We start from the raw sequence: 18,196 nt of genomic DNA on the forward strand, positions 1-18,196 counted from the left end.
TGGTCTCTGCCCAGACCTGTCCTACCAGCATGGGATTGCTCTGCTTCTAACTTGCAAAATGTGATCTCCAAGCCTCCATATAGGCCTTTTCGTAGTACTGGGATTGATCTAAGATGCAACTCCTGGCACAGGCGAACTGTATTTTTAAAACATCAGAATTACAGCCTCTAGAGAACACAATTTGCCACTAACTCCTCAAAGTCAAAATACACCTATCACCCTGGCTGGCGTGGCTTGGTGGATTGGGTGCCAGCCTGTGAACTGAAAGGTTGGTGATTCGATTCCCAGTCAGGGCACATGCCTGGGTTTTGGGCCAGGTCCCCAGTGAGGGGTGTGTGAGAGGCAACTACACATTGATGTTTCTCTCCCTTCCCCTATGTCTAAAGATAAATAAATTAAAAAATCTTAAAAAAATAAATAGTGGTATATTGTGTAGCCATTAGGGCCTTCGTCGAGTGGCTCAGTTGATTGGAGTGTTGTCCTGTGCACCAAAAGGTTTCGGGTTCGATTCCTGGTCAGGGCCCATACTGATTGATGTTTCTTTCTCACACTGATGTTTCTCTTTCTCCTTCCCTTTCCCTCTCTCTAAAATCAATAAAGATATCCTTGAGTGAAGATTTAAAAATAAGTAAAAATAAAAAGAATAGGGGAAAAAAACTGATAGGGAAAAATCTTCAAGATGTATTGTTCAGTGTTTATTTTATTTTTTAAATTTTTAAGTATTTATTTGTTTACTTTCAGAGAGAAGGTAAGGGAGGGAGAAGGAGAGGAAGAGAAACATCAATTAGATGCTCCCAACTGGGGACCTGGCCCCCAACCCAGGCATGTGCCCCAACTGGGAATCAAACTGGCTACTTTTCAGTCTGCAGGACAGCACTCAGTCCACTGAACCACCCCAGCTAGGGCTATTGTTCATTGTTTAAAAAGCAGTATGCAAAATGGTAAGTATACATGTGCTCCCATTTGTATTAGAAGAAAAATCTTTGCGTATGGATGTTTGTAAGTGCATAGAATCTGGTACCAGTGGAGTTTAACTCAAGAGGGGACTGGGAGACAAGAAAGAGAAAGAGTGAGTCTTTATTGTATCCTTGTGTAAATTTATTGTATCACAATTTTATATCATGGACATGTACGGTCTGTCTGAATTAATTTCTGAAAAGCATCAAAATAAACAGTATATGGCTAAGGAAGCAATATCTCCACAAATGTGTATAGCCTTTACAAAGAGGGAAGTGGAAATTATGTAGGTAACCGTAGGTAGCCCTGAGAGTGTTCTGGCCCGCTGAAGTGGTACCTGGGCTAAAAAGTCAGAGCATTAGTTCCCAAGTGTGTGTCCACTTAAAATTCATCCTCCCATTCCTTTGAAAAATTTTGTATGTAATTCTTTACCAATAGAAATCTCACATCTCAGGTTATGGGGATAGCTGTTTATAGGTGTCCCTTCCGGGTAAGTGGTGGTTTGTAGCTGATAAAAACTACAGAGTGGGCCCTGGCTGGTGTGGCTCAAAGGATTGGGTGCCAGCCTGCAAAGCAGGGGTTCCCTGATTCAATTCCCAGTCAGGGCACATGCCTGGATTGTGGGCCAGGTCCCCAGTGGGGCATGCGTGAGAGGCAACCACACATTGATGTTTCTGTCCCTCTCTCCCTCCCTTCCCCTCTAAAAATAAATTAATAAAATCTTCAAAAAAACAAACTACACAGTGGTCCTCCTTGTTCCTGCAGGTGCATAAACTGGAGCCCGAGGCATGGAAACACGTGGAAGTCATATATATAGACATTGCAGATCGAAGCCAAGTACTTAGCAAGGTAGGAACTGTTTAGAGATGTGGGTGGCCTTGAGATGCAGCAATGACCTCTAAGTGTTATAGAAACCAGGGAACCAGACCCAACTTGGCTGAAAGGGAAGTTCTCTCTTGGGTATTACTTGTTTTATTTTGTAAATCAGTATTAATAATTCCCTTGTCTTGACCTGGGAATACCAGCAGAAAAATAGTGGCCCAGATGTAAGTGTCCTGTTTGGCCTCTGGACATGACCACTGGACACTGTTGGTGCCATTGGTAGTCCAAGGGTGATTTGCCCTGCTGAAATCACACTGAGCCTGAAACTAGTTCTCAAATTTATTTTTTGAACTCCGTAACTAAGAAACTTTGTTGTCTGCCTGTTGTGTTTGCGGTATTCTGTTCTGTGTGTTCCAGCGAAGGCTGGTCCAGACATAGGAAAAAACAAGTCCCCTGCCCTCAGGAAGTTGGTAGTGGCTTCCAGAGTAACAAACACGGCAGAAGGTGCTAGAAAAGGACAGCACTTTGCTGGCCATGCAGTTGCAGAGCACAGGGCCCAGGCCTGCCGTGCACACTGCTGTGCTCCCAGAAGGCAGGTTCAGGAAGGGAAAGGGCAGTTCTCCTTCACTCAGTATGAAGACTTCCTCTTTGGCAGGCCTGTTGGGAGCTGGGCCCAGGAATTTGGCTCTCTGCCCATTAGTAGGAATAGTGTGTGCCCTTCCCATCCCAGGGGTATGGTACCTCTTTCCTGGAGTCACTCCATGCGCTTAAGATACTTCAATTTGTGCATTTCCAAAAAGATATGAAAACCGTCTTGTGCTTCCTTACCTGATATTCCCACTCCTACCCTCAAAAGATTAGTGGATTTTTCAAAAAACTTTCTATTGAAGTATAATATATAGAGCAAAGTGAGTGTATCGTAAGTGTGCAGCTTGATGGATTTTCGCAGACTGAATATACATACCCAGGTATTTCTCAAACAGGAATACTAGCAAAGAGTATGACTCGGAGTATTTTGTCAACTCCGGTTGTTTCAGGTGCATGGAGAGAAGCAGAGGTAGGGAAGATTTATTTTTTTAAAGCACACACAAGTAATCTCAGCTTTGGGGAATACTTTATGACTGTGTGTGATCTCATTATTTTTGTTAGGTAGTTGCTGTAATGAGTTTGCTTTTCCTGAGGCCATGGTCAATGCAGAGGAACGGCTGAAGATTAAACTTTTGTTACGATTAATTAACACACAGCATTGATTACATTAGAAATCAGTGAAGTGATACTGACAATAATATGCAAGAGGATACATATAGCAACACATCAAACATTCTGTTATGTTCTATACAATAATGATTTTATTAAAACAAGCCAGTTCTAAATTAAAAAAAAAACAAGTGAGAGAGAAATCAGGCTAGATTTCAGGAATGACAGCCACTTGTTTTCAGCTCTGGCTATGTATTTTAGAATCACCTTCAGAGGTTAAAGAAAAACCCAAACATGTCAAGCCCTGGCTGGCGTAGCTCAGTGGATTGAGCTCAGGCTGTGAACCAAAGTGTCGAAGGCCACGGCCACGGCCCCAGCAACCACACATTGATGTTTCTCTCTCTCTCTCTTTCTCCCTCCCTTCCCTCTCTAAAAATGGATGAATAAAATCTTTAAACAAACAAACAAACAAACAAATCTATGCTGTTCTTATATGCAGATACTCTTATTCATTGGGTTCTTGGTGACGTGGCCCAGAAATCGGTGTTTTGACAAAACTGTCCCTGGCAATTTGGGTGCTCACTGCAGGTTGAAAATCCCCGTTTTAAACGGTGGCAGTACCTGCTTGCTCCGACTGTCGGGTGACACTTGCACATGGTAACATTGAAAACAAACCCTAGCAGAGAAAGTCACACAGCACACGCCTCGGGCAAATGTAAACGGGTCTATGTCCTGTTTATAATATTTTCTGTGCTCCAGCAGCATGAAGACTGGCATGATGTGTATTTTGATGGAAAATCTGATTCCTCTCTCTCTCCCTTCATCCTTCTTCCTCCCTTCCTTCCCCAACTCCCAATTCTACCACTTCTTTCAGGATTACAAAGCAGAGGAAGACCCAGCAAAATTTAAATCTATCAAAACAGGACGAGGACCCTTGGGCCCCAATTGGAAGGTGCAGTTCACTTCCTAACCACCAGGGGCTGGGCACGGTGTGGGTGGGCCTCCTCCCTTGCATGGAGGAAGGGAATGGCTGGAGCTGGGCTAAGGGAGAGCCTGAGGTCTGCCCTGTTAGTTACCTGTCTGCCTGTGGGTGTGTTTCTAATACAGCAAGAACTTGTAAATCAGAAAGACTGCCCGTACATGTGTGCATACAAACTGGTTACTGTCAAGTTCAAGTGGTGGGGCCTGCAGAACAAAGTGGAAAACTTTATACATAAGGTAAGTAGCCAGGGTGAGGCCTTCCCAGTGTTTGTGGGTTGGTAGGGTGTCTTGCCCAACCAGAGAAGATCATACAAGTCATGTGACTTACTTTCTAGACTTGATGACATTCAAATATTTAGTCTGATTTCCCAGACCCCCACTTGTCCTTGTACTTAACTGTCTTTTAGTTTAATGTTGTCCATCCAAGGACACACTGACAGGGAAGGAAACTGAAGTGAAGAAAAAAAGGAAACAGGAAGAGGCTTCCTATGATGAAACACAAATAGAACTCAGTCTTTCTCTTTTCTTGAAGCCAAAAGGCAAGAGGTACTGCGAGCCAAATCCTCCAGTGCCCTGCGTTACTGAACTAGGCAAACATGAGTTTTTATAGCCTTTCTTCAGATGTGCTCCTGGACTATATTTCATAGCTGCTGGCCAAGGAGGAAACTTGGCACAGTTGTTTTTGGGCTTTGGCTTAGCTGTGAGCTCATGGGTTGCCTGTCTCGGTAGCGTTTTGGGCTCAGGGTCTACCTGTGAGGTAGACACCCGTTTTCTCCTGGGGGCTCTCTCCTACTTGAAGCCACGCCTGTTAGACACGTGAAGGCAAAAGTCACTGACCTACGAGACTGGAAGCCTGATCCAGATGAGCCAGCCAGGCATCACTCCTCCCCAGCCTCCCCACTGAAGTGTGGGTATTGGGGGTGGGATCATGGGGGTGGGGGAGCCACAACGGTGGCCTTCATCTTCTGGGTTCCAACTACGTTCCCTTGTTTTTCTAGCAAGAGAAGCGTCTGTTTACAAACTTCCACAGGCAGCTGTTCTGTTGGCTCGATAAGTGGGTTGACCTGACTATGGATGATATTCGAAGGATGGAAGAAGAGACGAAGAGACAGCTGGATGAGGTAAGTGGATGCCCAGAGAAGACTCTGGGGACGTGCAAGAGACGGTTGCGCTGGCACAGTTCACTGTTCTGTGGATCTAGGAACATGTCCTTGTCTCCTGTGGGTAAGGTCTAATGCCAGGCAATCTGGGAACTATAAGGAAGAAAGCAGCCCATGCTCTTTAATTTGCCGTATTCCAGAAGTCAAATATGGCAGTGGGTGCCGAGGGCCAGGTGAGTAATACAGCCATTGCAGTGGTTCAGAGCCGCGGGTGGGGGTCGTGCTGGCTACAGAGAAGAAGGTGGCCCTGGGAGCAGGCAGGCTGGGCTGACCGTGAACACCACATGTGTGACCCACAGAGGACACAACAGCACACACACAAGTAAGGTGGTTTTGAGCTGTTTTTAGAATTTGAAGCCTTTACTTCGGGGCGCGGGGCGGGGGGGCGGTGGTTGGCATGACTCCCAGAAGAAGGGCTCTGTGCCTCACGGGAGTCGGAAGACCTAACACTCCCCCTGCCTTGTTTGGAGATGCTCCCTGTGAGATTCACTCTGAAGAGATTGTCATAAATAACACTCACATACTGCCTGTGCCCGAGGCACTGTTCTGAGGGCTTTTACACACACCATCTGTGAGCCTCACCACACGCCTGAGTGGGTACCACTGTGATCCCCACACTCCGATGAGGAGGTGGAGGCTCTGAGAGGTCAACATGTGCCCGGGGTCACGTAGCCTGCTGGTGATAAGGTCAGGGTAAGAGCCATAGCTCTTAATCATTAGGCCTCTTCTCCCTCTAAATGCCATTGGGGCCCTCCTGCTTTCTTGAGGCTAAGAATAAGGGAGGAAGCTTTGTTTCATAAGATCTGCCATTTCTCCCTTCTTGCTTTGGGTGGGTTGGCATGGAGCCTGGGTGTCTGGCAGACATTGCTTTGCATGGCCTTGCCCGGCTCTCTAGCAGGGCCTCGGGAGCTCCTGGCCAGGGAGCTGAGGGGTCCCATGCTGTGGGGTGCAGCAGCCCTGCCTTCCTCGGCAGCCCCCAGGGGAGTGGTTTGCAGTCCAGGACGACACTTCCTGGGCTGAGTCACTGGCTAAATGGTATGCTGAGTTAGTTCCTGTTGAAGGCAGATGTTTTGGTTACTCATTCAGCTACATTTGGCAGGGAGTGGCAGGGTTTGGGGCACATTTTCTGATTGTTCTATTAAGGATCTTCAGCATGTAGGGGAATGTAACATCCAGGGCTCTGGCCATTCAGACCATATGAGAGAGGCCTGAGTCTTTTGGTCACCCTGGCCTCGACAAAAAGAAGTTACTAAATGGAGGATCACAGAGGCTTTGGGGGTTTAGCCTGGAGCTCCAGCCCCTGACTGTCTAACAGATGCAGCCTAATTCTTATGGTTGGGTGCTTTTTTGTTAATTATCTTTATACTTCCAAATAAGATGCCTGTGCTCTTAATTCTTAATTTCTCATTCTCAACTTTTGTTATTAGCTGTCAATTTCTTTCTAGGGAAGATTTAGCTCTTTTTCTCCACCTCCCACTCTCCCTCTCCATCCTCCAGTGTCACAGCCTGGGGTTCATCCGTGTTACAGTGTTTACGTTACTGCAGCTCTGTCATTCTTTTCCCCAACTGAGCACTTTAGTCTGCTCTAATTTTTCTTTCTCTAGTGTGTGTGTGTATTTATTTGTTTTTTTTCTTAAGATTTTGTTTATTTTTAGAGAGTGAAGAGAGGGAGAGAAACATTGTTGTGTGAGAGATACATCTATTGGTTGCCTCTTGAATGCCCCCAACTAGTGACCTGGCCTGCAACCCAGGCATGTACCCTTCCTGGGAATCAAACCAGCAACCTTTTACTTTACAGGCTGGCACTCAGTCCACTGAACTACACCAGCCAGGGCTGTTCGTTTGTTTTAAAAAGTGAGTAATTGCCTTGGCCAGGTAGCTCATTTGGTTAGAGCGTTGTCCTGATACACCAAGGCTACAGGTTCAGTTCCTGGTCAGGGCACATACAAGAATCAACCAATGAATACATAAATAAGTTGAATACATGTTGTTTATGAATACATAAACAACAAACTGATGTTTCTGTCTGTCTTACTAGCTCTCTCCCTTTCTCTCTCCCTGAAATCAATTTTGTAAGAAAGTATATATTAAAAAAAGAAAGAAGTTAGTAATTGCCTCCCTTCTTTCTATTAGCCTAGTTTTATGTGTCTGTCTCCCTAAGTTTTGTTTTCCAGTCTCCATACACATAGTTTGATTTCTTCAGTGTGTGACGTGTGTCGTATAGCAATACAGTTGGCGTGGTCCTCTCTCATTCATTTTGTTCCCACTTGGTGAACACTTTGATGATCTAAAGATCTCTTCAGTTCTGGAAAATGTCTTTGTATTATTTATTTCACAACTCTTTCCCCTCTCTTTGTTCTCTTTTTGGAATTTTTATTAGAAGATGGACCTCAGGAATTATCCTTCTAAGTTTCTAAAGTACTTTTTCTTTTTTCCTACATGCATTATCTTCCTTTTCTGAAGATGCAGTTTTTTGTTTTTGTGTTTGGGGTTTGCGGTGTCTCTGCTCCAGTGAATAAACAGTCCTTGTTTCCTCTGAGCTCCTTTTTCTTGTTGGACTCTGTGCTTTGCATTAGGGGCTTTCCTGAAATGACTGGTGGTCCTTGGCCACATTTAAGAATAAAACTGTAGCCCTGGCTGGTGGGACTCAGTGGCTAGAGTGCTGGCCTGCGAATGCAAAGGGTCATAGGCTTGATTCCCAGTCAGGGCACATGCCCAGGTTGCTGGCAGGTCCCCGGTGGGGGGCGTGCGGGAGACAGCCACACATTGATGTCTCCCTCCCTCTCCTCTCACCCTTTCCCTCTCTCTAAAAATAAATAAATAAAATCTTTAGACAAGCTTCTTGTTTAAAAAAAAAAAAGAATGAAACTCTAGAAAGCTAAGTGTAAGCTCTGTGAATCAATGGGTGGGCTTCATTACAGAGTAGTCAGGTGGTTTCATTGGTGTCCCTGCTTCAGAGTCCTGAGTCTGTTTTTATTGGGCTGGTCATTTTATCTAGAGAGGACTCCCCAGTGTCCTGCTTGGGGGGATGGACAGGCAGCCAGCATTCTGGGAACGGAGCTGGAGAAGGGTCCAGGCAGGCTCACCTGCTATGGGCGGCTCTAACTTAACCCTCTCACGTTCTGCATCCTGTCCCCTTCGCCCCTCGTTGAGCCTGGGGTCTGGCGTTCCCCCTTCCCTCAGCCCCTTCCTAGCGAGCCTGCTTTGCTGCGGCAGCAGGGGGCGATGTTGCGGGCTGTGAGAAGGGTGGGAGGGCCTGCCAGGGCTGCCCTGTTCTTTATTTGGACTTTCAAACAAGTCACCCGTTTCTTTTTTCTTTTTTTAAACAAGTCACCTATTCTCAACTCCACCTTTGCTCCCACCTTTAGAGGTCCTGGTGCTTCCAGCTCCCGAGACTTGGGAGAACCTGCGGCCCACGTGCATTGGCTCCCTCTTGGCTGCCCCCACAGGCACTTAAGTGTCAGCTCAGGCTGCTCTGAAAACTAGTCGCTCGCTACTCATCCGTCCTATTTTCATCTTCCAGAATGTTACTATCATCTCTTAGTTGCCTTTGTCTCCTCTGTTCTTATTGGTTTCATGACTTTACATCTTTTTTTAAATTTTTTCACTGTCATGTTAGTAAGGTTTGGGGGAGGAATAGCAATGCATGTATTCAGTCTCCCAGGATTCACTGCAAGTTTGCAGTAGGAATTTTAACTGTTATTCTTTAAATCACTGCACAGTAGTCTAGTGCAAGTAGGTTTTTTTCTGAGTTATGAGGGGTTGCCATACGGCCACAGTCACCGCTGCTACAACTCTGGTCCCTGTTGGAGGCGGACCCACCATTCTTGGATGAGGCTCAAGGCTTTGAGAAACAAGGGATCAAGAGATTAGTCCTTTACCCTGAAAAGAAAAATGTCAGGAAACTGCCTCTCTCTCTTCCACCCTCCTGCCACTTTCTCCCTTTCTCTCCTTCACCCTCCTTCACTTTCCCTCTCTCCCTCCCTGCCTGTCTCCTGTTTTTCTCCCTCTCACTTGCTCTTGCTTTCTTAAGAGACTCATAAAAGTAGAAGAAGGTACCTAAAAAGTCATTTAGTCCAATAATATGTCCGGTGCTTGAGTCCTCTGTGTAGCTTTCCCACCAGCTTGTGCTCGGTCACCTCCTATGATGGGGAACTCATTAGCTTCTAAAACTAAAAGTATTTTTATTATTACTAGAAGCTAATGTCTGTTTATTGAGGTCTTACCATGTGCCTATTGTGTGTGGTAAGAGTTTTGCACATATTATGTCATCAAATCTCCATGGCAACCTGGGCCATAGCTATTATTTTCATTTCATAGATAGAAAAACTGAAACTCAGAGAAGTGAGGGCTACCTTTCAGTTCACTGAACCAACTGCCTCCTGGGCCTTTGGCCATTAATTCTGGAGATAACGAGCCTGGGAGAAGGGAATCCATTTTAAAATTTGTAAGAAGATTTGTTTCCCTTCTTACTGAACTATCTAGAACACTCGGCTGAAGAACAACGGAGATGCTGTGTGTTAGAGCACATGATTAAGATTCCACGGCATTTCCTTCCCCAGCCTTCCCTGTGGTCTTCCTCTCTAAGTTCCTGTTGGCTCCATGAGTCTTCCGATCCTGCCATAATCCTTCCCTTCTGGACCTGGTACTTCCTGATGGAGCTGAGAGGCTATAGGGCACGCTGGCCCAGCTGGCCTGCCTTGGGTGCTGTCTCCGAGCCTCCCTGAGGCCGGTCTCCCTGTTCATGTGCTCGCACGGAAACGTGCCTGTCCCTTTCTCGCCACCTGAATCTCACTGCAGAGGGCCCTGGCTTCATCCTGGGGCTTTCTGACTGAGGGATCACCATCAGTTTCAGATTTTAAGCCTTAAACTCTGGGCTGGTTACCTGTGCAGTGAAGTGCCTGGCAGAACACTATGTGCAGCTTCCAGTTTGGGGTCATGGTAAATACAGGGTGGGGCAGAAGTAGGTTCACAGTGTGAGTACATGAAACACAGAGTTTATTATATTTATTAATTACTTTATTATTGTCCATACGAACAACTGTAAACGTACTTTTGCCCCATCATGTATAAGTTCTGAGAGTTAGGCTGATAAAGAGAAACTGCTTGGTGCCTAGCTCACCTGCTGGGCCATGGGAGCTTAGAACCTGAGATTCCCATCATGTCTGCAGAGGAAGGAACTCGGTCTCTTGAGGCAAAGGGACCCCTGCGTGTGGAGGACGAGGCTGTCCTGTGGAGTCTCAATCACCTCTGACCTGCCTGGCGATGGCCCCCAGAACGTGGGGCAACATCTTGAAATATGGGAGTGATTTTATTTTCTTTTTAAATGCAGTTTCATTTTTCAATATTAAGGTAATATAAAAACATTAAACATTTTGGGGAAAATAGTGAAAAGTAAAAAGAAAAAGATCACTGTATTCTCACCATTTAAAACAACCACTAGAAACATTTGCCTGCACTTCAAGTTTTTCTACACACTTTCATTTAGTTATGATTGTACTACACGTGCCAGGTGGATATTTTGCCTTTTACTCTGAACATTATAACAGCGTTTTCCCACTGAAAAAAACTTCTCCACGGAGATCTTCCCGACGGCAACGTGCGTGCTGCTCTGCCGTCATTGCCCGATGTGGAGTTTTCCTGTGTGTTTCCAGGTTCTCGCTGTCATAAATAATGCTGTGAGGAAAATTTTTCATGTGCTCCGGTTTTTTGGTAATTAGGATTATTTCCTTGGAATCCATAAATGGAATTAGAGAATTTAGGACTCTTGTTATGTATTGCCAAATTGCCTTCCCAAAGGGCTGAACCTATTTATAGAGGCTCTAAAGAGGCTCTAAAAACAAGCCCTCCTGTGCCTGTATCTGTGTTCCTCCAGGAGCGCTCATGGTTTGCGGTTACTTTTCGAGTCTTTCTTCCAATGGCAGTGCCTCGCAGAATGACAGCACAGTGTCATAGCCAGGATATTGACATGGTTGTATTTACTCAAGTCTTTAAGTCAAAGAAGTGTTCCTTTAATTTGTAGATTTGAGAGAGAGAGGAAGTGGGGAGAGACAAGAGAGAGACATCAATTTGTTGTTCCACTTACTTAGGCATTTCTTGGTCAATTCTTGTGTGTGCCCTGACTGGGTATCAAACCCTCAACCTTGGTGTATTGGGACAATGCTCTAGTCAACTGAGCTATGCAGCCACGGCAAGAGTGTTTCATACTTTATGGTAAAAACAATTTTCAAAAGATATAGAAAATAATAAAAAATACAAGTCATATAAATAAATTAAATAGATAAATGAAAGTCCCTTTCCTCCAACCCCTGGCTGTATTCCTAGAAGAAACTACTGTGAAAAAAAACAAACAAACTAGGAGTTTCTGTTTTCATGTTCCTCAATTATGTGTGTGTGTATATATATATATATACACACACACACACACACACACATACATACATAGCCTGCAGTGGCTTGATCCAAGGAACACTGCAGACTTCAGATAAAATCTTGTGGGTCACTTAGGCCCCAGGAAACAGGAAATATGCATTCTCAGAGCCTTTCATTATAAGAATGAAATAATGCATTTTCATTTCAGTGGTGCCCTGAGGGACAACCTTGTCTCTGAGAGTAGGGAATGCTATGAGGTTCCCTGATAGGAAGTTGCATCTTTTTTTTTTTAGATTTTATTTATTTTTTGAGAGGGGAAGAGAGGGAGACAAACAACAATGTGTGGCTGCCTCTCAAGCACCCCCCACCCAGGACCTGGCCCACAACCCAGGCACATTCCCTGACTAGGATTAGAACCAGCGCTCCCCTGGTTCACAGGCTGGCGCTCGGTCCACTGAGCCACACCAGCTAGGGCAGGAAGTTGCATCTTTTTTCAAGCAGTAGGCAAACAGGACCTTGCTTTACATTCGCAGTGAACTCTCAGGGTATACAAGGGTCTGGCTGAGGCCCAAGGAGCTTTGCTCTCATGATACTAAATTATTTGTCTGATTATTAGAAATGTATGTGAATGGTCAATAGTGAGCTGACATTTAATAAGAATGTTTTTGTCTTTTAAAAATATTTTAAAGAATGTCAAACTTATAGAAAATGGCAAGAAGAATACAACACCCCTTTACCCAGAAGCTCTATTCCTTTCTCTTTTTTTATTTAAGATTTTATTTTTTTTATTTTTAGACAGAGGGAAAGGGAGGGAGAAAGAGAGGGAGAGAAATATCGATGGTTTCCCTCTCGTATGTGCCCCATTTGGGGATCGAATCTGCAACCCAGGCATGTGCCCTGACTGGGAGGTGAACTGGTGATCCTTGGCCCTGCGGGATGACGCCCAACCGAGCCACACTGGTCAGGTCAAGAGACCCCATTCCTTTAAAGCAAAGGGTGCAACCCCAGGGTCACACACTGCAGCCTTCTAGTTTCTTTCCATCTGGTGATATTCCTCACTTCTTCCTAGACTTCCATGACCTTCACATTTTTTTATGGTTATAAGCTAGGCACTTTGAAAAATGTCTCTCAATTTGGGTTATGTCCAGTGATTCTGCATGATTAGATCCAGTTTATGTATTTTAGGCCAGAATATCACAGATTCGGTGTTCTTTTCTTTGTATTCTGTCTATCTAGCTACTGGCAAGGTTACCTTTGTTCACCTGAAGCACAACAGGGTGTCCTAGGCCAGTCTTGTTCTTCCCGTGACTCAGCCCAGTAATCGGCCACATCTCCCGGGAGCCCTGGCTTCTTTCAGTGGAGGGCGTGTTTGGCTGCTGGGTGTGCTCCTTACTGTTAGGGAGCTGCTGTCCCAGGCCTTCTCATAGGACAGAGCTAGGGAACTTTTACATTTATGTGCATTTCTATATTTACCTTACATATTGTGTTCATGCAAAATAACTTTAATTCCAACCTGACACCACAGGGTTTTTGTTTTTAAAACTAGGACAGTGCCCTTATCCTTAACAGGTTTCTTCCATGTTGGAAACTCTTGAATCTGTTGAACCCTTAGGAAGTAATACATTGTAATAACAGGTATTAATTAATGTGGACAACTAAAGTTACAGGAGCAATAACAATTTAAAGATGTCATTCAGGAAAGTGCGTTTTGAGCAAAATCTACAGGGGACAGGCTGTCCAGGGGGAACTAAGAGTCTACTCAGAGGTTTGGGGCTAGTAAGTGTCTGAAAATAGACTTGCCTGTTGGGAGCAGAGGACCTTTGCTGGAAGCTAGGGAAAGTCAGTCATTTTATGACTCACTAATGGTCCATCTCCCATGGGTTCTGGTTCATCAGGTCTGCAACCCAAGAATCTACAGCTGGTACCCAGGCAGTTATTTTGACCACGTTTGAGGAAACTCTGGCCTACAATGGGGAGGACCAGGAGAATTTTTTTACCATGCCCATGTTCCACTTGGACTCCCAGGTGTGTGTGCGAACACAAAACATGGGTTTGGAAAGTGGCAGGAAGTGGATTTTCAGACTGTTTCCCTGTGGAGAGCTGTCACTACTAAGAGAGAATCTCCACAAAACATGCCCGTATGGAAGTTTTAGTGAGCAGTAACTCTGAGGAGGGCTGTAGCTTAAGTCCAGATTCTTCAGAGCTTGTGTACATGCGCGCACGCTCCAGGAACAAAGAAGTAACAACATAGATAACATGTACTGAGTGCATGTTCCACGCCAAGCCCTCTGCTGTGCCAGCTACTCCACATGAGTATCTTTATTTAGTCTTCACCACAACCCCATGTTATTACAGAAATTGAGGTTTAGAGAATAGTCCAGTAATGCGCTTAAGTTCACACAATTAGTGATGAAGCCAGAATATAATTCAGGCAGTTTTTTCCAGAGGTCATGCTCTTATATGCTCTCAAAATTTGTTGAATGAATAAAGAATGAAAATTGAGCAGAAAACTCATAGATAGTAAAGAAATACCTAATGGGCCCTGGCTGGTTGTGGCTCAGTGGGTTGGGCATCATCCTACAAACAGAAAGGTCACGTTTGACTCCCTGGTCAGGGCACATGCCTGGGTTGTGGGTTTGGTCCCTGGTCAGGGCACATACAAAAGGCAACCCATCGATGTTTCTTTCTCTCTCTTTCCCTTTCTGTCTCTCTAAAATCAGTGAGCATGTCCTTGGGTAAGGATAAAAAATATACAGGGTCTGGCACAAATAATGCCCCTTTTTTATTACAAAATCATAAGCACGTAATTCTTTAAAGTAACAATATCACACTCAAGCACACCATATGACATTTTAGGTGAAATGTTCAAATTGCTGTCCATCTCACGTGAGACATTCACGTAGCCTACCAACCACACTCAAGCAGGCGTTACTTCTGCCGGACTCTGTGTATATCTAATGGGAAGTTAAAATACATGTTATGGACATTCTGCAAATAGAACTGTCAAGTCAGAAAGGATCTGACAAAGATCACAACCACAGTATGCCCAATAAGAACTTGTGTCCACTTCTTGGGAGGTGCCAGTGACCAGGACCGCTCAGTGCTTCCAGAGAAGACCCCATCTGCTTTCCAGCAGCCTCACACTACTTTTAAGCGATCTGCCCCCTCTTTTCCACTCGTGTTCTTGTGCTAAACTGTGGGTACCACACTGTACCCACCTGACTTACTGGGTGAAGCCTTGAAGCATAGCTCAGGAGAGAGAATTGCTCTTTCCTCTGCCTGAACACTGTGTCTTGTCCTCCTGTCTCCAGGGAGCCAGAGGACTTTCCCACTCACTTCCTTACCAGAGAAGCCTTCTGTAGTCAGCTTATAATATAGCACTTCCCTTGTAGTACCACTTGGTCCATTTTGGTCCACTGCTGAATCCTCAGGCCTGGAGCAGTGCCTAGCACAAAAGCGATGCTTCATAAATATCTGCTGAATGATTGAGGGAAAGACAGGAACTTAAGAACAAAACCCCAACACTGGGCTGCAGCGGAGAGAAACAGGAATCATGGATGGTGGGACCAGTGACAGCTGTGAATGGTATGGCTTTGGCTGTAGGGACGCAGAATTCTATACTTCTGCTTGACTTTGGGCACACAAAGTGCTCCACCCTGTGTATTGGCAAGACTGTGAAGGCATGATGCATCTGTGGTGGAGTTCCATCAACAGCAAGAGCTTCCATTTTTTCTGCTTTTTCTGTTTCAGATGAGACAAAAGGACCCAGTGAAAGGAATGACAGCAGATGACTAAAGCCACCCCTCCCCCTTCTGCACTGTATGTACCCAGTTTCCCTGTGTGTGTGTCATAGGTGCTAAAATCAGTTTGGGCCCTCAAAGCCTCAGCAGCTCACTATGGAGTCAGAAAATCGGCTTCATTTCTCAGCCTGCTTCCTAGTAATAATGACTGCCATTCTAAACAGGCTTGTCATGCTCTTGGGCTTCCATTGAAAGACATTACGACTGTTAGAACATTTCAGACACATGTAATTTTACAAAGAACTACCCAGACAGAGACATACATAGACAAGGTGGTGAGACAGGGGGCATGGCGGATGCCGAATTGAAGCTTATTTGCAACTAAGTACTCCTCCTCTCCTAACTTGAGCCGTTTGAAGTCAAGGATGGCATTCTAGGACACTCTATACCCTCCCCACCCCGTGCCAGAGCCAGTTCCTATCTCCTAACTGATAGTGTCACCTGGAAAGTCTGTTGGCATTTATTGTTATGCCTGGTGCTTCATTTCCTTCCTTTTTGTATCCCTGATCCCATACTAAGTAGCTGTCCGCATCAGAGGCAACATCTCTCAGGAGCTTGGCAGGCATTTCTCCCGTGGTCATAGGACCAGGATGGGATGTTCCTTGTTCATATTATCACTCCTCCCTAATTCCCTTCTAATTGCTCTCAGTGCCCCACACATGTCCAGACCTGCTGTTTTTCCAGCAGGTCAGAGTGCATTTTTTCATGGAATGAAAAACCTGGCCTTGCTCCTCATCAGCTCTGAGAGATTATTGTATCAGATAAAAACTGGCTGTCCCCTCACACCAAGGAGCTCAAGAGGCCTGGGGTCTCACCAGCAGTGATGCAAACCTCTGTTTCTTCTGCCTGCCCCGAGTGCTTGAGGAGAACTTCTGGGAGATAAACGGGGAGGACTAAGTGGATTGTTGCAATGCCAGTTTCTCAGGAGCTGCTCGACCCTTAACTTTGGTCCCTCCCCCTAACCCTGAGGACACCAACTGGCATCCTTCTTCCTTTTGAAATTCCCCATTACTGATTTACAGTTTCTGTTTTTCTCTGTTGCTGTTGCTTCCTTAACAATTGTATTTCTCTTCCAGTTTTGCAAGACAGTGGTCAACAGGAAGGCCCAGCAGCTCCACCCTCCTGAGTGACAGGCCATCTTCGGATGCAGCCTTTCTGTGCCCATTCTTCAGGCAACTTTCAATCCCCTACTGTAGCCAATTCTAGATGCCCTTTAATATTGTGAACAAATAGACCCTCTGGTATTATGAAGCCCGTGTGTGCAGGAGCCTGCTCCTCTGAGATATGTGGCATGTAGGCTGCTGTATTTACAGCTCCTCCCTCTCCAGCCATTGTGTTCTCAACCCATTTCTGTGTGCCCCCCCCCCCTTTATTTTCAAGTGACATTTTTAGTCTTTCAAAATAGCTGCCTTTTGTGATGTGGTGATTTAAATGACTTAAATTTATTTTTTTTTCAGCCTTGGGATAAACAGGTAGTTTGCTTCCTGGGCAGATCTTTGCAATTTTGAGTGCTCACATGGGGAAAGGGGATGGATTAGAAATACAGAGTATTTCCCCCCAGTTCTACAGAACAGCAATGTGGCTTCAGAACTCTGACCTCTGCTCCCAGTAACCCATTGTTGAAGTGTTCTTAACACTATGGAAATACCCAAGGCCCAGCCAGTCCGTTTTGGAAATTTTACACGTAGAGATAACCCCTGCCCCAGGTTATTACATCTCTGGTCACTAGTCTTAGAAATAAATACCTAAGGCTTCTCAGCCCTCCTGTTGCCCTTGCTGTCTGCATCTCTGCAGAGCCTGTAATATGCCAGGGTCATCTCTCCACCTGGAGGCGCCTGCCCCGTATATACAATTAGTCTGCCCTGCCCCCCCCACTCCAGGAGCTCCTGGTTTGTCCCGGCTCCTCCTCCCATTTGGGCTGGTGCTGTCACTCAGCAATAATCCTCTCTTCTCTGTGCTTTCTTAGATTCTTGTCCTCTGTCTTTGAGGCTGGTCAGGACCCAACAGTCCTGATCTTTTCATGCTGCACAAAACGAGCATGCAAAAGCTTCTTCCCAGCAGAACCTGTTCCCTCTTCTCTCCAGTTGCTGGAAAGGATTTGGGAATCAAGATCTCAGTTCGTCCTGCCCATAAGATGAGCTGTGTCCTGGACAATCAGAAACAAGTAGTGACCATAGTACAGAACTCTGCCAAAGTAGGCCTCGGAGAGCCCAGGCTCCAGGGGAACAGAAGCTGCTGAGCACTTCCAAGTTTCCTATGACTCGGCAGAACCTGGATATGCCTTTCCCGATGGGAGATTCCAAGATAGCTGTTTTGTTTCCTAGCATTTCCCACACCTTGTGAAGTAATGTCGGCCAAGCGCACAGTGACCCAAGCCCATGCTGGCCTGCGTGCAGCTGCTAATGAGAGAAACCAGATCTCTTTTGGGAGAGTGGGAAGTAAGATGGGAAAATTTATCCTCATGTTTCTGTCAGTTTGTTTTGCCTTATTTCTAAGTGCAATAAGGGAGTCTCTCACAGGATTTCACTTGTGACATCCTGAAGGGGGTGTGTCTCTGTGGCCCTCCTGGGGCAAGGGTGCACAGACTCAGACCCTTCCACATGATCAGCTCTGACCTTTGTTGAAGCCTGTTTCCAACCAGATGTCCTTCCATTTAGTCTCCTCACTTGATGGGGTCTTTCATAGCAATGATGAGGTGCAGTTCAGGTGATTATTACCATCCCAAATGCTAGTAGGATTTATTTGACTGGGAAAGTTGAAGAGGTGTTCCTACTTGAGAAAAATGTAAATGTTTTCCTACAAGCTCTGTATCAGCTATAATTATATTTATGCTTAACGCTCTCCCTTCTTCATTTGTCAACTCAGTGAAGTCCAGATGTGGGTTATCCTGGGAGAAACAACTGTTAA

General features: G+C 45.4%; 1 protein-coding gene across 1 annotated transcript in view; it reads left to right on the forward strand.

Moving 5' to 3' along the window:
• PITPNA (phosphatidylinositol transfer protein alpha) overlaps nucleotides 1-16,691 on the forward strand; it is a 35,506-nt gene extending 18,815 nt beyond the window's left edge. The window contains exons 7-12 of the mRNA XM_045836827.1: nucleotides 1,723-1,806; nucleotides 3,851-3,928; nucleotides 4,084-4,194; nucleotides 4,956-5,078; nucleotides 15,240-15,308; nucleotides 16,366-16,691. Of these exons, the coding sequence (XP_045692783.1) occupies nucleotides 1,723-1,806; nucleotides 3,851-3,928; nucleotides 4,084-4,194; nucleotides 4,956-5,078; nucleotides 15,240-15,284 (441 nt within the window). The 3' untranslated portion in view covers nucleotides 15,285-15,308; nucleotides 16,366-16,691. The remainder of the gene's footprint in view (nucleotides 1-1,722; nucleotides 1,807-3,850; nucleotides 3,929-4,083; nucleotides 4,195-4,955; nucleotides 5,079-15,239; nucleotides 15,309-16,365) is intronic.
• The last annotated feature ends 1,505 nt before the right edge of the window (nucleotides 16,692-18,196 follow it).

Source organism: Phyllostomus hastatus, unplaced genomic scaffold, assembly GCF_019186645.2.
Source record: "Phyllostomus hastatus isolate PE091 unplaced genomic scaffold, TTU_PhHast_1.1 phas_contig_210, whole genome shotgun sequence".
NCBI lineage: Eukaryota > Metazoa > Chordata > Mammalia > Chiroptera > Phyllostomidae > Phyllostomus > Phyllostomus hastatus.